This window comes from Wyeomyia smithii, chromosome 3 (genome assembly GCF_029784165.1).
Source record: "Wyeomyia smithii strain HCP4-BCI-WySm-NY-G18 chromosome 3, ASM2978416v1, whole genome shotgun sequence".
NCBI classification, from domain to species: Eukaryota; Metazoa; Arthropoda; class Insecta; order Diptera; family Culicidae; genus Wyeomyia; species Wyeomyia smithii.
In genome coordinates, this window is record NC_073696.1 from 122,715,631 (window position 1) to 122,738,816 (window position 23,186).

The following is a 23,186-nucleotide window of genomic DNA, read 5'->3' on the forward strand; positions in this document are numbered from 1 at the left end:
CGGCAAAGTTGTTGGCAGTAGTTGAGTATTAAAAATATTTTAAATTAAACATTTCAAAGAGTTGATTTTCGAAAAATATTTTATTGATGATTATGGAGAAACAAAAACTAAACATTCTTCAGAAAAAATCCTAATAAGGATTTGGGAAAATTTCGGGAAACTTTTTTTTTCTTGCAAAGTTTAAACGAAGTTAAAAATAAATTTGTTCCCTTTCCAACGGTTTCTGCAAGACAGTTTGTGCAGCCTTTTAATTTGAAAAATAATAATTTAAGATCATTTTTCTGATTTTCAGGTTATTTTTTAAGTTTTAAAATCACTTATTTTAAAATGTTGGCCCCTAATATCATTTTTTTTATCAGCTTGGCCATTTTGAGCGCTGGATGCAAACAAGTTGAAGATGTTGGCAGATAACCAGCGAGATGCAACTTTGATGAAATAGCAAATCAAAATACTGAAAAAGTTGTGAATGCACTTCTGAAGTTTTCAGAATTTATGTAATTCGTGATAAACGAAATACAGTTAAATCGCAGTATTTTTCCTTAATGTAAAAAATATCTTTAATTTGAGAAAAAAAACGCAAATCGATGTCACAAGTTTTATTCCCTAAATAATCAATTCAATCAAAATATTCATTACTCTTAGGTTAAGTAGTTTCTTGTTCACCCTTAATTTCCCACGACTTTTCCCGATGATTTGAACAACGAAGAAACAAAATAGCTAACACGATTATTGACTGCTTAATGGGATATTTGCAAATTTGAGAAAACCGCAGAAATTGTATTCAACCTGTCTACCATGGGAAGGCAAAGGTTGCATTTTATGTAACTAATCAACTGTTTGTGTAGAATGTCCCGAGCAAATTCGGTAGAAATGATATGAGCTTCCGATTTAGGGTCCAAAAATTGACGTTCAACCGTCGGTAGAACATAACCTAGTTACCGTTTCTGACAATCGGGAATTTCTTGCAATCATGCGGGAAAAAGTCGGGAAAAATGCGGGAACTCGAAAATGTAAAATGAGTGGCCACCCTGCATTATGAAACCCAAAATGGCGACTTCCAGTTTCGGAAAAACAGTGGAAACGAGCAAATACCACCAAATATGGGTATTTCCGGAACCGTAATGATGCACTGGAGCCACAAATCGACTTCAGACAACATTTTGAATTGAAAAAAATGGCAATTTCCGGTTTCTGGAAAACGGTCTGAAATAGACGATTCCCATTAAATATGAGTATCTCCGGAACCAGAAAGATGGACAGAAGATAAAATTGGCTGATTTCCGTCTAACATGAGTATCTCCGGATAGAATGATACACAGCAGCTGAAATCGACCACAGACCCCATTTTGGATTCTAGGTTGGCGACTTCCGGTTTCTGGGAAACAGCCGAAAATTATCGAATAACACCCAAAATAGGTTTTTTCCAACCAGAATGACGCTAAGATGCCAGAAATTATCTTAAATACCATTTTGAAATCCAAAATGGCGACTACCAGTTTGGGAAAAACAGCCTAAAATAAACAATATAAGTATCTCTGGAACCAGAATGATGCATGTAGCTAACAATTGACCTGAGGCACCATTTTAAATTGCTAAACTGCAACTTCTAGGAAACAGTAGAAAATAACCGAATAATGCTCAATATGGATATTTCCGTAATCGAGATGATGCATAGAAACCAAACATTGATCTTGGACACCATTTTGAATTTAAAGACGACCACTTTTATTTTCTGTGAAACAACCAAAATAACTAACTACCTCCCAATATGGGTATTTCCGGTGTCAGATTGATGCTAGAAAATCTGCTGAAAATGACCGAATACCACCCAATATGAATATATTCAGAATTAAGGCGATGTACAGAAGCCAAAAGTCGAGAATGTGTTGTGTTGAGATGTCGATTTGTTATTTGACTTGTTATTAAGTTTGTTATTTGTAAGTTTGAGAGATGACTCGTTCGTATGACACTATTTATGTTCAAATAAGCCATGTAATCTTTGAGATAATAGACTTTCGTTGTTTTATTAACAATATAATACATAACTGTTGCTTAAGTTCGATTATAATTAAATAAAATGGAAACGTATGGGGCAGCCAAAATTTGCAACCACGTGTTCAATCATAATTCATCAGTTAACCCTTAACTGGCCTGCTCATCTGATAAAAATATTGATCAAATCGATTTTCTAGTTTCTGAGATAATGAGGTTTCGTGATTTTCACATTTCGGTACATTACAGACGAAGTTACAGTCCGATTACAGTAAAATTCAATAGGGTCTTATGAGGCAGCTAGACTTTTAATTTGACACTAATTTTGTGGAAATCGGGTCAGCCATCTCTGAGAAAAGTGAGTGAGTCCAAGTAGTTTTCGGAATATTTTCCTTTTCATAGCTGGATTTCACATTTTTGAACATAACAGGAACACTAATAGTCCGATTGCAAAACAAATCAATAGGGTCTTATGGGGCAACTAGACCTTCCATATGACACTGATTTTATGAAAATCGGTCCAGCCATCTCTGAGAAATATGAGTGAGATTAAACAGTCTTCAGAACACGTTTCTTTTCATAACTTTTGAACCACGAATTCAATCTTTATAAAATTCAAAAGTTAAGGGTTTTTCGGGAAGCCCGTTCATTTGAAATCAATTTTGTTCAAATCGGTTGTAAGGTTTGTGAGATAATGATGTTTTATGGTTTTCACATTTTGATACATAACCTCTAAACTAAGAATCCGATTACAATGAAATTTAATAGGGTCTTATGGGACAACAAGACCTTTCGTTTGCAATAAATTTCATGAAAATCGGTCCAGCCATCTCTGAGACAAGTGAGTGAGAATAAAAATCTGCACATACACACACATACACACACACACACACACATACACACACACACATACATACAGAAAATGCTCAGCTCGTCGAGCTGAGTCGGGTGATATATGCCATTCGGCCCTTTGGAGCATATTTATACTTTCGGTTTTGCAAGTGATTGCTATACCTTTCTAGGAGAAAGGTAAAAATGACAGCTGTCACATTTTTCGTAAATCTCGGTTGAACCTAACTGAAGTTTTGGCACAAAATATTACCGAGCCGAAATTTCAGTTAGATGAACCGAGATTCACGAAAAAATATGACAGCTGTCATTATTTTTTTAACCGAGCACTCAGTGGTGCCGTTCTCGGCAATAAATTACCGAGACCCGGCAAAAAATTTTAAGTGTGTGGGTCTTTGGAGTCACCGATATGAGATCAAGCGATACTTCGACTCGCTCAACTCGAGGAAATCTGACTTACGCCAATGAAACAAAGTTACCGAGTAGTGTTTGAAGTTCCCTGCATTCGGTTTCATTGTGTACGATAAGGTGTATTTTAAAATCGTCAGCATAAATGACTATTTCGCCATTCGCAAGAAGTGTTGCCACGTCATTGTAAAACAGTATAAACAGCGGTGGCCCCAAGTTGCTTCCTTGTGGCACGCCACAAGGAGAGGATGGGATAAAACTGTCGGATACTGTTTATATGACTTCCACGTAAAGCTGTTAGTTGCTCACGTAAGACCGAAGTCAACTGTTAATTCTATCGAGAATCCCTAGACGCACACCATTCCTACAAGCATAGAAAGAAGAACCTTTATACTGAGAGTTGATCGCGAAGTATGCTTATAGAGCATTTCCACAAAAATTGTCCCAGTTTTAATATTTTTAAATTTGTCATTTTATATTTGGCTGAAACTTTGCATAGGCGTTTCTATGGGCAAAAGATGCCATTTTGTGCTATTGGTTGAACTTTTTGGAACACGGCTCTTTTTTGGAAAGCTATTTAAAAATGCTATTTTGGGAAGGTATTGATTGACAATTCGAAAAATATACACAAGAGAGAACGATAGATTGGCAAAAGAGGATAAGAGAACAAGGGAATGAGTGAAATAATAATGTAGATGAGAAATGACTAGATAAAAGAGGGAATGAAAGAGAGAAAATAAAGATAAATGAAGGAAAAATAAGAAAAGGAGATAGAGAAAGATAAAAAAAGGGACAAGAGAAAGATACAATAGAGAAACATGAAAGAGCAAGATAAGAAAGAGATAAAAGAGCGAGATGAGGATGAGAGATAAAAAGCGAGATGAGAGAAGGAGAGATAAAAGAGCGAGATGAGGGAGAGAGAGAGATAAGATATATATATATATATATATATATATATATATATATATATATATATATATATATATATATATATATATATATATATATATATATATATATATATATATATATATATATATATATATATATATATATATATATATATATATATATATATATATATATATATTGTGTACGATAAGGTGTATTTTAAAATCGTCAGCATAAATGACTATTTCGCCATTCGCAAGAAGTGTTGCCACGTCATTGTAAAACAGTATAAACAGCGGTGGCCCCAAGTTGCTTCCTTGTGGCACGCCACAAGGAGAGGATGGGATAAAACTGTCGGATACTGTTTATATGACTTCCACGTATAACTCTTTTCTCTCGCTTTTTATCTCTTTCACTCTCTTATCTCGTTCCTTTATATATATATATATATATATATATATATATATATATATATATATATATATATATATATATATATATATATATATATATATATATATATATATATATATATCTTTCACTCTCTTATCTCGTTCCTTTATATATATATATATATATATATATATATATATATATATATATATATATATATATATATATATATATATATATATATATATATATATATATATATATATATATATATATATATATATATATAAAGGAACGAGATAAGAGAGTGAAAGAGATAAAAAGCGAGAGAAAAGAGTTAGATAAGAGAGAAAAAGAGAAAGAGTAAGATAGGGAGGAAATGAGAGAGATTGAGAGGGAGAGAAAGATAGAGAGAGAGTGATAAAAGAGCGAGATAAGGTAGAGAGAAATAAAATAGAGAGATAAGAGAGAGAGAGATTAGAGAGATAAAAGAGAGTGATAATAGAGAGAAATAAAACAGAGAGTTACAAGAGAGTTAAAAAATATAAAAAAGAGAAGAAAGCGAGAGATTAAAGAGAGAGATGAAAGAGAGACTTTAAAGAGAGAGATTAAAGATAGAGGGAGAGATAAAGGAGAGAGATAAAAAGGAGAAAGATTAAAAGAAGCTAGAAAAAAAGAGAGATATGAAAAGAAAAAAATAGAATAAACAGAAAATTGAAAAATAAATGTAGGCAGAATAGATGAAAAAGAGAAGAAGTAAAAAAAATTTTGAAAGAGAGAAGGTTTCAGAAAGCGAAAGCGAGCGAAAAAGAGATAAGGCTGACAAAAGAAGATCGATGATAGAAACAAAATTATAATTATGATAATAATAAATAGTGTAGGAGACATATCGTCCTCACGAAACCCATTTTCAAAATACACTAAGGTCGCCTTTTACGCGGCTATTTTTACGCGAAATCCAGAATTTACGCGTTTTTTTACGCGGATTCCGGAATTTACGCGGTATTTTTTTACGCGCATTCCGGAATTTATGCGGTTTTTTTTTACGCGGACTCCAAAATTTACGCGGATTCCGGAATTTACAGTGTTTTTTTAGCGGTTTCCTTCTACGCGGCACGTATCCCCCGCTTAAAATGCGACTTTCGTGTAGTTTATTCTGGAATTGATTGATTTTTCATTTTAAGTACAATTTGTTCCAATTCTGTATGCAATCAACAAGTATTGAAAAATATAGTATAAATTCTTTAAATAGAAGCACGCAGATGAGATGAACATCACCTTTAAAATTCGAATTACGACAGAAGCTAAATGCCTTCGCATGTTGCGATCAGAACTCTATTCAACTCTAGAAATGGTTGCACTGAACAGAACAAGAAATTGGTCGGTAAGCACTTTGCACGGATTTTCGTGTGCAGCATGTAAACCGTTATACTAATCGAGTAGCAACAACAACGTTGTCCTTTAGGCCCAAGAACAAATAAGTACTATGGTACTTCATTTCGCCAATTTACTTTCTTTTAATGGGCAAAGTTTTTCAAGCATTAGCACACAGCGATGATGACTGCAGCAAGATTTGGAAGTTTTTGAAAATCAACGATGACGTTCGCATCTTCTGCCCTTTGCCGTTGCTCCTTTAGGGCAGAAAGTGGAAAAGTATGTAGCCTGTCCAATAAAACGTGTGGAAATTGGGAAACTTTTACGCCGTTAAGCACCCACTGCGTGTCACGCCCCGAATTGTGGATACAGGTAGTCGAATGGTTTTTACATGATGGCGCGTTGCATAACCCGGCTCAACAATGAGTCCGAAAAATGCTCTATAAATAGATTGTATATTCGAAAGCGGTCAAATTTACCGATGAGACCTTTTTTATGGTGCACTTTGTGTCTTTTTATTGATTATTTACATCTCGTTATTTGTTGTTGATGAGGCGTCGTACACAAATTACGCATGAAGGGGGGAGGGGAGTTGAGTCTGCGTTACTTATTATTACATAGGGGAGACGGGGGCTAGCTGAGACAGTAATGTTTGCTCAAAATTATAAACTTGGAGGGAGGTCTGGTTGTTCAGCGTTACGTCATTTTAGGGGGGGGGGGGGGTGTGGTAGTCATATCGAACGTTACTTATTGTTACATAGAGGGGAGGGGACTAGTTTTTTCTTCAAGTTTAGAAAGTTCGCATTTTCGATTATGTTTGATGAGATCAAATCATTTTTTTTTAATAATTGATATGATACAAGAATCTTCATATTCACATTGGTTTATTTCATCCTTTTAAAATTCATATACAGTAATTTGACTCAAAAACAAAGCAAATCATATCCTGTCAGATTATAGCCAAGATTTTTTTTCCAAGCACACTCCTTCAAAGTTTAAGGTACATGAGACTTTTGGTATAAGTTGCGAAATAAAAATATGTTCACTTAAACTAGAGTGTGTTGTTCTGGGTGATGTTTTCTTAAACAATGTACGTGTGTGTGCAACTGCTTTGAAACGAAAAAGCTTTCAAGCATAGCTTATCCGAAGCGCGTCAAAGCAATGAAATCAAAGTGCATATTTTTTACCCGTCGCAAGGCCGAAGCTGTAATTATGTATATGGAGTAATGTAATAAAAATGAACGACAATATCCATCCTATAAATAACAAATCAGTCAAGCCAGGCTCCATGAATCGGAATAAATTGAAATCAGATGAAGTGGTACGCCAAACTGATCCCAGTATATGACTTTCTTCTCATAAGCAGGAGAGACTGGGAAGAGTTGATTCTCTTTACTTGTTTTCATTATATTTGTAAGAAACCGATTTGAAAATAAGTTTCAGTTGTAGATTTGGATAGACTGTGTCTACTTAACTAATAGTGTCTAATTAACATAAAAAAGCCTCTTAATTATTTTGCCTTCAAAAGAAGCAATGAGCATTTTTGTAAAATATGCAAAATGAGAAATATCCCAGTCGGTTTCGAGGTATGACACTGGCCTAATAAGCCAGTCGTCTTAGTTTCGAGTCCCGGGTCGGTGAAGACTGTTAGTGTCAGTAGGAACGTAGCGCTAGCCCCGCAATCGTCCTTTACACTAAACAGTTCTTTGCAAAGTCTGTGTATAAATAGAACAGAAGATTGAGTTCCGAATCGGAATGTAGCACCAAGGCTTTGCTTTGCCTTGCAAGAGAAAAATCTCAGAACAGGGGAGACTTGATTCCACGTTTGGGTACACCTGTTCTCTCTATTGAAAAATATGTTGTCTTATGCTTCATGTTGATATGAGTTCATTGAACAATTACGTAAACACTCAAGTGCCAATCAATTTCCACGGACTTATTCATATGCAATTTATTGTCGAATTTCAATGATCGAATAAAGTTACAAACATGTAGTTCATAAAATAAAACATCACCTGGTACTGTCAGCAAAAAATCCTTCTTTGACTCCTGTTGGATCAACCTTTGAACAGTTGAACGGCGTTTAGTTAGATGTCCCTGGGCCATTCATGAGTGGCTGACCAAATTCCTCGTAGAAAACTTGAGGGGTGGGGGGGGGGGTAGTTGGTACGTAAATGTCCACTTTGTCCATGGGAGTGGGTGAGTTGATAATTGAAATGCCCACGTGGACACGTTTTTGTTCCGCAAAAATGGTAATCGGCCAAAAAATGCATTGACTCACGCTGGAAATTTTACAGATATTCTGGTTTTAAAATCATTGTCAGCCATATTCGAGATACATGTGGACCTCTTCATTTTGGTAGAAAGGTTCTTCGGACATGTTAAGAACCTCTCAAGAGTTTAAGGTAAACAGGATATATGATTTTTTTTAGTTTTCTCTCGTTAGCAGAAGTATTTTTTAGATTTTTTTCAGGATAATTTGAAATCATTTTTCATAATCTTCACTGTCACACTGTAACGCCTCAAGGCACTTTCAACTAAGCTGTGAGCTGAATTCTCTTTTATTTTTTTAAGCCTTTCGAAGTATTTCCGGATGTTTGAAGCTACGAGAATTTTTATGCATTCTAAATTAACTTTAATATAGTTTCTTTTTGGAATTTGTTTTTTTATTTGATTTATAGTTCCATTTTCAAGCTATTAGATACTAATTTTAATCGTAGACCTACGTTAGGGTACAATATCGAGTTAGGGAACAACATCAAGTGAAGAAACTCGTTGTTTCTCAGAATTTGTTAAGTTTCATGGAAAAGACGATTTGAATAATATGTATTTCCCATATTTCATCATTTCCTCCATAGGTTGCCATACAAAACATACATGGGTCGAAAACGACCCGTCAACGTTAGATTAGTCATATTTTTTAACGTAAGTCTACGGTAAATCAAATTTTAAAAGAGAATTCCCTGCTGCTTCGAATGTTTGGCCTTTCTACCATTGCCTTTCTCCGAAGAAAGTATAGAACCAAAAGCGATAGTAATCACTGGCAAAACCGAAGGTATAAAAGTGTTGCAAAGGGCAGAATGTCATATATATTACTCGACTCAGCTCGGCGAGCTAAGCATTTTCTGTATGTGTGTGTGTGTATGTGCAACTTTTCAATCTCACTCGATTTTCTCAGAGATTAAATTTTATTGTAATCTGATTTTTAGTTCATTATCTCAAAAAGTACACAACCGATTTTAATGAAATTGATTTTAAATGAACGGGCTACCTAAAACACTCTTCACTTTTGAATTTCATGAAGATTGGACATGTGGTTCAAAAGTTATGGAAAGAAAAGTGTTCTGTAGACTATTTAATCTCACTTATGTTTCTCAGAGATGGCTGGACCGATTTTCATAAAATCAGTGTCATATGGAAGGTCTAGTTGCCCCATGAGAACCGATTGATTTTTTTTGCAATCGGACTTTTACTTTGCCTGTTATGTTTAAAAATATGAAATCCAGCTATAAAAAGAAACATATTCCGAAGACTACTTCCACAAACTCTTTTTTCTCAGAGATGGCTTAACCTATTTCCACGAAATTAGTGTCAAATGAAAGATCCAACTGCCTCATAACACCCTATTGAGTTCACTGTAATCAGACTGTAACTTCGTCTGTAATGTATCAAAATGTGAAAATCACGAAACTTCATTATCTCAAAAACTACACAACCGATTTGGACAATACTGATATCAGATGAACGAGCTAGTTGAAGGTTAGCTGATGAATTATTATGATTGAAGTGGTTCAAAAGTTGTGAAAAGAAATATATGAAATACAAATATTAGAAATATTTGAAATACAAATATTAGAAATATTTGAAATACAAATATTAGAAATATTTGAAGTAGAAAAAAATTTTGGAAATGAAAATCGACTTCCATTTGTGAATTATTTATAAATTTTATTTCCTTGTTATTATTTTCGTTGTTTGTTTCAACTGTCTTTTATAATTAACTAGCTGACCCGGCAAACTTCGTCCCGCCTATTTTTGTGTTTAATTTAATAATTTTTAGCATTCCAAATTCATTGATTTCGTGGGATTTGTTTAAATCGTTTGAAATTATTGGTTTTATCAAAATGACAACATCCTCGTTTTTTGCCTTTAGTACATCACCTCTATTGGGTGTTATTCAATTATTTTCGTTGTTGTTCAGAAACTGAAAGTGGTCATCTTCGAATTCAAGATGGTGTCCAGGGTCAATGCTTGGCTTCTATACATTATTTCGATTATGGAAATATTCATATGTAGTAGTATCCGGCTGTTTCCCAGAAGCTACCATCTTACAAAGGGTGTCTAAGGTCAATTTTTAGCTTCATGCATCATTCTGGTTAAAGAAACACTCATATTGGGTGGTATTTGGTCACTTTAGGCTATTTTTCAGAAACCGGAAGTCACCATCCTGGATTTTAAAATGGCATTTGGAGACAATTTCTGGCCTTTGAGCGTCATTCTGGTTAAGAAACACCCATAATAGGTGTTATTTAGTCATTTTCGGCTGTTTTTTCCAGAAACCGGAAGTCACCTTATTTTAGAATTCAAAATGGTGTCTGTGGTCGATTCTCGCTTCTGTGTATCATTCTGGTATCGAAGCATCTCATATTGGATGGAAATCGGCCATTTTTGGCTGTTTTTCAGAAAGCGGAAGTCGTCATCTTGGATTTCAAAATGGTGATTGGAGACAATTTCTGGTCTCTTAGCGTCATTCTGGTTGAAGAAACACTCATATTGGGTGGTATTTGGTCATTTTCGGCTATTTTTCAGAAACCGGAAGTCGCCATCTTGTATTTCAAAATGACATTTTGTGACAATTTCTGGCCTCTGAGCATCATTCTGGTTGAAGAAACACCCATATTTGGTTGTTTTTGGATCATTTTCGGCAGTTATCCAGGCACCAAAAGTTGCCATTTTACAACTCAAAATGAGGTCGATTTGTAATTTTAATGCATCATCACGATTTCGGAAATACCCATATTGGGTGGTATTTGATCGTATCTCGCTGTTTTTCAGAAACCGGAAGTCGCCATCTTGGATTTCAAAATGGTATTCAGACACAATTTCTGGCCTCTGTGCGTCATTCTGGTTAAAGAAACGCCCATATTAGGTGGTATTTGGTCATTTTCGTCTTTTATCCAGTCACCGGAAGTCGCCATCTTACAATTCAAAATGTTGTCTGGGGTCGATTTGTGGCTTCAGGGCATCATAACAATCCCGGAAATACCCATATTTGGTCATTCGCCGCTGTTTTTCAGAAACTGGAAGTCGCCAGCTTGGTTTTCAAAATGGCATTTGGAGGCAATTTTTGGCCTCTGAGCGTCATTCTGGTTAAAAAAAAACACCCATATTAGGTGGTACTTGGTCATTTTCGGCAGTTTCCCATTCACCGGAAGTCGTAATCTTACAATTCATAATGTTGTCTGAGGTCGATTCGTGGCTTCAGTGCATCATAACAATCCCGGAAATTCCCATATTGAGTGTTATTTGGTCATTTGCCACTGTTGTTTAGGAACCGTAGGTCGCCATATTGGATTTTAAAATGGCATTTGGAGACCATTTCTGGCCTCTGAGCGCCATTTTGGTTAAAGTCGCCGACATCTTTGTTACCCCTAAAAATATTCACATGCCGAATTTGGTTCCATTTATTTGGTTAGTTCTCTAGATGTGCAGAAATTTGTGTTTCATTTGTTTTAACCCCTCCCTAACATAAGAGAGAGGGGTGTCGAACCATTATAGACATATTTAATACTTCTAAAAACATTTACATGCCAAATTTGGTTCTATTTGGTGGATTGGTTCTCGAGCTGTGCGAAATTTGTTTCTTTTGTATGGGACCCCTCCCTTTTAAAAGAGGGAGGGGCGTCAAACTGTTATGAATATATTTGATACCTCTAAAAACATCCACCTGCCCAATTTGGTTCCATTTACTTGGTTAGTTTTCGAGATGTGCATGAATTTGTGTTTCATTTGTATGGAACCCCTCCCTTTTAGTAGAAGGAGGGGTGTCATACCATTATGGATATATTTGTTACCCCTAAAAACATCCACCTGCCATATTTGGTTCCATTTGCTTGGTTGGTTTTCGAGATGTGCATGAATTTGTGTTTCATTTGTATGGGACCCCTCCCTTCCAGAAGAGGGAAGGGTGTCAAACCTTTATGGATGATTTTGTTACCCCTAAAATCATCCACCTGCAAAATTTGGTTCCATTTACTTGGTTAGTTTCCGAGATGTGCATGAATTTGTGTTTCATTTGTATGAGACCCCTCCCTTCCAGAAGAGGGAAGGGTCTCGAACTATCTTAGTCACCTTTCTCGGCCCCTAAAACCCCTATATACCAAATTTCACGCCGATCGGTTCAGTAGTTTCCAAGCCTATATGGAACAGACAGACAGACAGACAGACAGACGGAGCTGCATTTTTATAAGTATAGAAGAAGAAGATTTCCATTTTTTGGATTAAACTAAGAACTTACTTTTTGTTTAGAAAAGCTTCAAATTGGTTTTAGTTAAATTTATAATTTCTTTCATTTGCAAGTTTTCCTCACCTTCGAAACATTTTAAAATTTTTCGTTTTTTCCCCTTAAGGTGAAATGGTGTTCAAGCCAAAAATGGTCGACTTCAAGCCACCACTTTGAATTTTCAGAAGCACGCTATTTATGTTTGCCTCACCGCAGCAAACATAAAATAGCGTTTTTACAGGTGATGCATTAACTATTACTGAGTCTTGTACCTTCGAAAATTCGAGGTGATTGCTCGGAGTCGACCATTTTTGGCTTCAACACCGTTTCGCCTTAACATGTTTATTCACTTAAAGTTATATTCACGATATTTTTTTTACTTCTTTTGGATTTTAGGGATGTGTTTTAGCGTAAACTCTTGTATGGTTTTGTTTTAATTTTGTTAGGTAAATTTGAGATATTTTTTTGGAAAAGCTTTCAGCCTTTTTGTGACGCTCAAAATTTCCTACAACATCTGAAATCATTTCTTGTTTTTAGTCTCTTTCAACTTTGGAACCAATTACAGCTAAATTTGAAATCAATTTCTGTTTTGCCCCTTTACTGATCTTTTGGTGCAGCTCTGAGCTCTTTTGGGCTGAATCTTGATGGGGTTCTTTTCATTTCTCTGGTCTCTCTGATTTCCATTTTTCTGGTCTAATTTGTTTTGGGCTGAATCTGAAAGAGTTTTTGTTATTTTTGCTGGCATTTTTTTATGCTCAATCACTTATGGAACCACAGAACCAAAGCATTTTCAATTATTATTTGTTAAAAAATATCCGCGTGGACAAAAACGGGTGTCAATGTTTACGGTTGTCGGCACGGGACGATTTATCTGTCCATGTCGGCCCCTGTTACTGCCGCGATAAAATTAAATTCCATAACCCGCGCGAGCAGCGCCAATAAAATCAAAACGTAAATAAACAGTAGATCAAATTTCAATCGAATGCTTCCGCAGGTAGCATGCAGTAGCCATGCACTCACAGGGAGAACGATTGGCAACAAAATAGTAATTACGTAGGGTCAGCGTTTTGAGGCAGGTGGCTCGCGCTGCCGTACTTTAAAAACTGTATTATACATTGACTTGTAAATATTGAATTGTAAGCGTAAAATTAGTATATAAGGAAATTTTGATTGAATAAAATCGAAGTTAATGGTTAGTCTGAATTTGGTCGTTTCATTGGACGGACCGAACCTTCCTATATTACTAAGTGATTACTCTTTGATTTCTCTTCAAGAAGCATAGACCTCCACATTAGCGAGGACACTAGCTAGAAGACTTCCTCAGGCCTGAGTGATCCTTAATGGTATACAGAAAATCCTTTAGAACGTAACCTATTTCCCCCTTTCAGACGCATAGGCCTTCGCTGTAGTAAGGCAACTAGCAGGAAACGGGAAAGGCCAGGTAGTCGTTGCTAACAGGAGTCTTGGTCCGCCTTGATTATCGGTTCCGCTCGCGTATTTAACTGTCGTTCGGTTGTTAACCCGTACCTTCGCCCGGGGAGGCCGCGTAACGCGAATAACAGCCCCTGACGGATTTCGCGTCAACTCGATGTTGGTAGTACCCTCTTCGAATTTAATGGAACTTTGTGGGTATGTAGGCCTTATTAAAGCGTTTTTGTATCCTTCAATTTTCAAAAATTGATCTGGACTAACATTTGAGAAGGGCGGAAGTTTTTAAACCTTTTTTTTAATCGATATATCTGATATATATGACCCTCCCAGCTGGTCTCGAGGTACGATGCTGGTCTAATAAGTCAGTTGTCGTAGGCTCGAGTCTCGGCTCGGGAGAGACTGTTAGTGTTGATAGGATCATAGCGCTAACCCCGCAATTGTCCTTTACACTTAACAGTTGGCTGCGAAGTCTGGGTATAATAAACAGAAGGTCGAGTTCCAAATCGAAATGTAGAACCAAGGCTTTGCTGTTGGCTTTACTTTTATATCAATGATGATGACTTTTAGGATTATCTGACTAAAATTCAAAAATGTTGGAATGATCTTTAAATTAACTACCAAGTGCAACTTCCTGTAAAACGGTCCAGACCGACTAGTTCTAGTTCAAATATGTTTTAATTTTACTATAAAAGTAGCATTTTATGGTGGTGCACATCAACCATTTCATCATGCAACTCGAGTAATTCGGGGTCAACCCTACTGCACTCTGTATGCTAATAATGTGTTCAGCCCGTAAAGCGTCAGTGCAATGTAGCAATTACGGAGAATCAAATGTCACTCACCGAAACATGAAATCCCGCCCGGCAGCGTATGTTTGTGACAGTCGATCCTTGCGGGATGAAATGGATCTCACTGGTACTGCATATATCCTGCGTACATTCATTTGTTAAGCTATATGCTACAACCGAACGAATGGCCTCACTTTGCTGCGTATTATCAATTTTCGATACAATTTTGTGTTAAATGAACCGCGTAAATGTAAATTCCGCATTCCCGAGCGCCGTGTGTCTAGCACGACGCCCAAAGGATTTCCTCTGCTACCGGTTAGTAGTTGGATGTCCAGTGCAGTCGATGGTACTGATAAGAAGTGAAGGACTATGAATTTGCGGTTAATTTGAAACTGGAGGGCAGCGGTACGATGCAATGATGGATTTTTACCTACATTGGCCGAATGGGCGCCGTGCTGAAAATGCTACATTTATCGGATTAATAATTCAGAATTCGCGAAATTAATTTTTACTGCACATAATTTATTCCGTTAGTTTCGGTGCGCAGGGAAATGTTTATTGAATTAAGAGCGTACACAATTCGAGTTTATGGCTGCTTAGTGCCACGACTGTGCAATGCTGCTCGGGACGCTTGGCAATTCGCTGACAGCTGTTGAAAAATAGTATTTGTTGTATTTCACCAGTGTCAGCCAAACATCCTAATTGGTAATTGATAGGCCTTCCCTAAGATTCCCTTTTCACTATATATTAGAGTTCTGTATCGCGAGAAAAGGTTGCCCGATTCCCATTCACTATCTCAGAATTTTATCTTCGCGGCCTTTTACTGCATAATTAACCTCATTTGTTTTCTTTTGTAGAAGTAGAACGTTTTTTTTCCTCCGCCATGGAAGGTATGAGTAACGAAATTGATGAGAATAAAGTTTCAATTTCTCGTTTCTCTCTTTCCTGTTCCTAACAAACGCTGTTGTATAGTGGCAGTTCGACACCCTCGGCTTATTTAATGCTCGGTTGCGTGTCCTATTTAAAGGGCCATGCCTCGCGTATATTTTGCATGAAAAAGAAAGCACGTGGTCGAAAAAGTTTTTCAATTCTACCTAATTCCAGTTACTAGATCATGGTCATTTGCACTGTACAGAGAATGTTTCATGTATTGTGAGTTGCAATAATAAATAGGTTTCTTCATTGGTACTAAAGACTACCATATAAAATCATGCAGATTTCGCTGATGCAAAGTAATCGCAAGTAGAGTTTTTATATACAATCATATTAAAAAATGAAAATAATTTTGGAATAATAATCTTTTTACTGATTTATTTTGTGAGTGTTCGATTCGGTCGTATAACCAGTAAAACAGGATTTGTTTCTAATGACGTAAGGCTCCAATCATCATTATTGGTACTGAGTATATAAAAACATTATTAAAAAAATGTACCATTACTTCTGTTCCCTTGGTTACTACTTCAACTGAGAATCAAACAAAAGGGGAAGGAACTATAAAAAATAACTTGCGTTATTGAAACTGGTTGTTGTTGTTTCTCTACAATAACCAAGGATATTTAGACACGAATGCAGTTGATGCCAAAGCTTCAACTATACTTTTGTTTATTATTTCCCAGCCCCCCAGTGCTCGCTAGTTACATTTGATTGAAATATATTGATTCAATGACCATGAATTTGTTTTTCAACCTGTCTAGAATTGTAGAGTTGTTGAGTGGTCGATTTTCTACAGCCGAAAATAAAGTGTATCACTTAATAAATTAATTACCTTCGCATGAATTTGTATTTTGACACGGCTAAGTACGTAACTAATTCGTTGAAAGTTTTCCTTTAGAAAAGTTATGTGAAATGAACTATTACGAGAGGATAACCGAAGCGTCCAAGGAGCACACGGATTACGCAGATCCCTATGAAAGCGCATTAGTGTGCCAGAATTAACATTAACAGTGAGATGTGATCGAGCGCATTTTGTAATATGCAGTGTATATATGATTAAAAAATAAACAAATATAGTGTGTAACTGAAGCTGTATATGTTCTGTTTGGGTTCGTAAATAATTATAAGAAGCAAAAGCAACTCCGCCAAAATGTTCACATCGACTGCAGATACGAAAAAGTCGAACTGGTTCTCTTCACTGCGACGACAGCCGAAAGCCAAAAAGACAGCGCTGGCCGCTGAAAAACCAACTCAGAAGAGCTGTGTCGATTTAACGACAAGTACTTTGTATAGTAGTGATCTCTCTAGCCAACCTCCGGTCGATGAAAGTGTACTGCTAGCGCCTTTGAGTAATCCTGCCACGGAGCGCTCGATATGCACTTGTGAGTGGGTGAAAGTGACACCATCGCCATCCTTCTCATCAGATTCCCCACAATCGTCGGCCAGTTCGGCATCCACGACAACTGCCTCGATAAATACGACTGTTTCGAGGAGTCTGAAGGAGAACAAATATAATCCAATTCAAACTGCTTCTTCGGTGGACAATCTAACGAGTGATAGCGCTAATGACCTCAAGGATCTCGTTTCTTTGTCCGCCCTGGGGGACACCAGCAGCCTGAGGAGGAGACCGCGGCGGAAGGAGCAAATATACACCTCAACGACGGTTACCACTGTGACGAAGACAACGGTTGTGAACAAACAGAAAACTTTCCGCGTGGGACTGATTTTCAGTGACAATGGAGAATTGCTGAATAGCAGTCTTGACCTGCGACAGCTACTGGAGGAAAGTAAACAGGCTCAACAATTTATTCCCGCCTGCGAGGGTGATACTACAAGTGTTAGCACAGCAGAAGTTAATAACAACATCGGCAAAAACCTGCAATGCCAGAGACAGTTTAGCATACTGGAAGACAGCAACTTTGACTACATCGACGATAGTGCGGACCTGTTCAATCGCAACTACTCTGGAAACAACATTTCCTCCGTTCACGCCAACTCAGCCAGTTCTACTCCGAAGGTACTGCGAAAGTGTAACAACTGCAAGAACAAATCCAATCTAGTCTACAGAAGAAGTGTTAGCGCTTCTCATCGAACAAAGGTATATTTTCGAAATCTGGCTCCAGTTCGTTTATTTGTTGTTGTTTCTTTCCAGTACTCACATCGTGTACATGTATCAATTTCAATTAATATTTAATGTTTGCATTTCATATCTTCTTTGCAGCAAATAAACGATGAACTAAATGAGGTGGAATCTGAGATGCGAGCGCACGAGAACAAGGAGGAAAACAAACATTCCAATAAAGATAAGCAGATGGCGTTAGGTCGTAAGAAATTCAACATGGATCCAAAGAAAGGTAGGTGGTTATTCGTTTATTATTTTTTTTTAATTTGATACAACTAACAGTTACTGTTTAGCGGTTGCTAAGTTGTTGAATGGAAAAATGTACTCGATGTCGATGCACGGGGGATCTAACTTTTGCATTTTTATGCTTTGGTGGGCTTTCATGAGCTGGTTCACACTTTGGTGATGACATTGAGCACTCCAATACGCATTAACACGCCGACAGTACTTCTAAATGCTTTAGAAATAAATTGGACGGTGTTTCTTATTCGTTCAACTCATTACGGCAAATAAATCGTTTTGCTTTATGCCAAGTCAATCTGAATAATGAACAGTTCATTGGCTAGCTGTCACCTTTCTGTAACAATACGTTCTTCCTATAGTAATTGTATTGCTAGACCGACGGAGTGAAAAACCTATGACACTGGCAATGATAACTATGTCATTGATTAATCACATTTCTAATAAGCAAACCAAGATTGCTCATATTCACCTTAATATAATAAATTCACTAGTACCTACTTCCAAAATTAACTGTTGGAATTATTTATAATTTACCGCATTCTCGTGTTTACCGCCTGAAAAATAATCAATATGTGCATTATTTCCTTTTCCTATGCAAGTCAACATTTTAATTGTTACCTCGCTCAGTGAACCTAATGACCCGAAACCACGACGGGGAGAATTTATCAGGCAGAAACAATTTAATCCACACATGTCTGCTGCGCTATCATGTATGTACTTTATCCACCTCGCATACACTTGCACTCTGCTCAAGCGACCCGATCGGGGTTAAATCGAACGGCTAGCATACGACGGCCGGGAAAAGCGGCGGCGGCGGCAGCGGCAAACTGTATGTTGACTAAAGGCACTCGTTCGGTAAAATCGAATTAACCCTATTGAGAATGTAGACATAAATGAGCATAAAGTTCATTCTTCCAGCAGATATGTAGCAGAGGCTGCCCGCTATTGAACAACCATCCGTGCCTGGTTCTTTGTTATAGTGGGTTGGTTCCAATAAATGACACACATGGCCTACCGGGGGGCAACAGTGTCCGCAGTTTCTGAAAGCCATCGGCATCTTGCCGAACGGTTAAACGATCTCTTTTGTCACATATATGTAACAAAGAAAAAGATCCAGCTGGGTGCAATATTATTTTGTGAGATAGTTCCGAAGTGGTCAGTTTAATTATAAATGCACAGAGTGAAATTCATCGACACTATTTATAAAAAAAAATCACAGGAGGGTTGTGTACAAAGCCACGACCGCAAGTTTGAAGTAGAATACTTTTACAAGAAAGATAACCCGGCTGCTTGCGTGTCAGTCATTTTTTCTAGTAAATAAACGTTGACTAATCAGATCAATCGAATTTTGCGTTTCAACAACAAGTTGCTTGACAATTTTTAAATATTGGTTATTTTATAATTTTGGATAATTCAGTACGTTCTGAGACACGGAGATTATGTAGAATTTATAACTTTTACAAATTTAAAAATGTAAATTACCTCAAGAGAAAATATTAACTCTTCAATCATCAGGTTTTTATTTCATCCTGAAAAGGACAATTTGTTGTTCAATTCAATATCCGATAAGATACCGATCACATCTTAGCGTTATCACTGACGGTGCGAATAAAGTATGATAAAATGAGCAGTGAAAAGCTGATTTAACACTCAAAACTAGACTGCTCATGTGTTATCAAAATGAGGCAACTTTTCATTGAATGTATTTACTAGTGCTCGCTATCGCACAGAGACTGCATTTCACTTAAGTGCCTCACTGCATCAGCTGCTATCGATGCTGACACTCGCTGCAACTGCTACGCTATCCGTAGCCATGCCAAAGTTGTGGCCGCTATACGCTACCATTGGTATCCGCTCTCCCTGCATCAGCTGGCCCAGCTGCTATCGATGCTGAGATCCGCTGCAACTAGTGCGCTCTCCATTGCTATGCCACAGTTGTGGCCGCTATCGCTGGTATCCACTGCACTGCTACTGCAGCTGTTAAGGAAGGACTGCTGTTGTCGCTGTCTAGAACCATTATGAGCGGTTTCGGCTAAAACTGGCTCTTATATAGGCCAAATAGCATATTTTAAATTGCATGGTATATAATTCTGTCGACCGTGCTCGGAAAGCAATCATACAACGACCAATCAGAGGTCTAATTTTTCGTTTTGACAATGCTTGACTATTTTGAATAGTACAATAGTTTGAATAATAAAATTACAATTATCTTCATTCGGGAGTAATCTTAGAAGATTTTTCAATCTATTGCTACAAGAACGAAGGAAATCCATTGAATACTAACCGATTTATTAGCATTTGAAATTGGACATATTTTTCACTTTTTTCGGTTTTAGATTTTCATTTTACATCCCTATGTAGCCGTACTTCCTGAGAGAAGTATTCTACTTCAAAAAACAAACTGAAGGCACGTTAAAAGTGAAGAATTTGATTATTAATGTTTTATTGCTTTTTTCAGGCATCGAATTTCTGTATGAAAACCAACTTCTAAGGACGGACCCACAGGATGTAGCTCAATTTTTATACAAAGGAGAAGGTCTCAACAAAACAGCGATTGGTAAGTTGATTTTCAGATGATGAATTTCCACGTGATGCTAGGTTACTCTAATTCCGTACACCTTTGAGCAAAACCACACCAAATAATTTGAAATACGCAAAACTTTTTAGTCAATCATTTTTAGTTGGAATGAAACTTTACACAAACAAACTGAGTATTTTCCGCGGATGGAAGAAATTTTTAAACTCAAGAGTAATTTTCTAAAAGGGCGTATGTATTTTAGACGTATCCATACTAGGGTGTCCCAAAATTGCATTGAGATTGGAATCCTGAGGGCTCACTCTCCAAATGAATCTACTTTCTTTTGATGCAACTCTAGAAAAAGTCCCGATGATATTTTTGGAAAAAAAAAAGTTTTTCTAATATTACTTTAAAAAACCTAAATTAATCCACCTAGCGGTCAGACCCAGCCTTTCTCATTCAAACTTTTATTTGTAACAATAGATTTACATGAACGCTTCAATCCAATAAATGTATATTCACTCTTTAGGTTCTAGAATATTGATGTTGTAATCTATACATATAAAAATGTAGTACGGTCTTTTCTTCAACCAGAATGACGCTCAGAGGCCAGACATTATTTTAAATACCATTTTGAAATCCTTGATGGCGACTTTCGGTTTTGAAAAACAGCCTAAAATAACCAAATACCATCCAATATGAGTATCTCTGGAACCAGAATGATGCAATGAGCTAACAATTGACCTCAGGCACCATTTTGAATCGCTAAATGGCAACTTATAGGAAACAGTCGAAAATGACCAAATAATACTCAACATGGATATTTCCGTAATCGAGATGATGCACAGAAACCAAACATTGACCCTTGACACCATTTTGAATTTAAAGACGACCACTGTTAGTTTCTGGAAAACAACCAAAATAACTAAATACCTCCCAATATGAGTATTTCCGGTGTCAGATTGATGCCAGAAAATTTGCTGAAAATGACCGAATATCATCCAATATGAATATATTCAAAATTAGGGCGCCAAAAGCCAAAAGTCGAAGATTTTGTCATTTCGATGAAACCAATCATTTCAAACGATTTGTCTTTTGACTTTGATCATATCCTATGGCCGATTCGTCGTGCATTTGCAGACTTTAAACACATCGCAAGGAATCAATGAATTTGGAACGTTCAAATAGTACAAAACCACATTTAAATTATGTTGAGACCACATATATCAATCAAAGCAGGTATAGTTTTGAATAGCCTTTGAATTTCTTTTCTTTCCATAACTTTTGAGCCACATATCAAATTTGTTTATGTTTATTATTTGTTAGTTTGAGAGATGACTTGTTCGTATGACACTAGTTATGTTCAAATAAGTCATGTTATCTTTGAAATAATAGACTTTCGTTGTTTTATTAACAATTTAATACATAACGGTGGCTTAAGTTCAATTATAATCAAATGAAATGGGAAAGTATAGGGCAGCCAAACTTTGAAACCACGTGTTCAATCATAATTCATCAGTTAACCCTCAACTAGCCCGCTCATCTGATAATCTGATTGCTCAAGTTACAGTCCGATTAAAGTAAAATTCAATAGAGTGTTACGAGGCAGCTAGACTTATTAGTTGACACTAATTTTGTAGAAATCGGGTCAGCCATCACTGAGAAAAGTGAGTGAGTTCAAGTAGTCTTCGGAATATGTTTCTTTTCATATCTGGATTTCACATTTTTAAACATAACAGGAAAAGTAATAGTCTGATTGCAAAACAAATCAATAGGGTCTTATGGGGCAACTAGACCTTCCATTTGACACTGATTTTATGAAAATCGGTTCAGCCATCTCTGAGAAACATGAGTGAGATTAAGTAGTCTTCAAAACACGTTTCTTGTTATAACTTTTGAACCACGAGTTCAATCTTTATGAAATTCAAAAGTTAAGGGTATTTTAGGTAGCCCGTTCATTTGAAATCAATTTTGTTCAAATCGGTTGTGTAGTTTTTGAGATAATGATGTTTCATGATTTTTACATTTTGAACCATAACCGCTAAACTAAAAATCCGATTACAATGAAATTTAATAGGGTCTTATGGGACAATGAGACCTTTCATTTGCAATTAATTTCATGAAAATCGGTCCAGCCATCTCTGAGAAAAGTGAGTGAGAATTAAAATCTGCACATACACACACACATACATACATACAGAAAATGCTCAGCTCGTCGAGCTGAGTCGAGTGATATATGCCATTCGGCCCTTTGGAGCACTTTTATACTTTCGGTTTTTCAAGTGATTGCTATACCTTTCTAGGAGAAAGGCAAAACATGTCAAGTTTTTTTAATTTTCGTGAAACTCAATTCTTTTGAAACTTTTGCTGGTTTCTTAGGACCCAAAATCTGAAGGAAAAAAAATGTGTCGGTTTGTTTATGATCAATTTATTTTTCTGCCATTTTTTTCTCCTTTTAAAAAAGTAATTTTTCAAGCACATTTCGACATTTAATCATCAAAAGTGGGTATCAAACCTAATGCTATCACCATCTTAATACCATCAAAAGATGCGAAACTCTATGGGAATAAACTTTGCCGAAGATATGGTTCTAACAGCTAATTTTAAGTTATTCTTGATTCACTGTGGAATACAAGATTTATGTTTTCTTACACATACATATTTATTTGTCGTAGTACGGTAGTACTATGAGTTGATCCATATTTTTGCTAAATGGAAAGTAAAAAGAGTTTAAAAAATCAA

General features: G+C 36.5%; 1 protein-coding gene across 11 annotated transcripts in view; it reads left to right on the forward strand.

Moving 5' to 3' along the window:
* Positions 1–23,186, forward strand: part of LOC129726573 (cytohesin-1) — an 80,129-nt gene that overhangs the window by 37,220 nt on the left and 19,723 nt on the right. For 4 of the 11 annotated variants that reach the window (XM_055683435.1, XM_055683437.1, XM_055683444.1 and 1 more), the window contains exons 2-4: positions 16,460–17,659; positions 17,783–17,915; positions 20,385–20,483. In XM_055683435.1, coding sequence (XP_055539410.1) covers positions 16,712–17,659; positions 17,783–17,915; positions 20,385–20,483 — 1,180 coding nt within the window. In that variant the 5' untranslated portion in view covers positions 16,460–16,711. Of the gene's footprint in view, positions 1–16,448; positions 17,660–17,782; positions 17,916–20,384; positions 20,484–23,186 lie in introns of all 11 variants that reach the window. The other 7 variants (XM_055683436.1, XM_055683439.1, XM_055683441.1 and 4 more) reach the window with 3 other exon arrangements.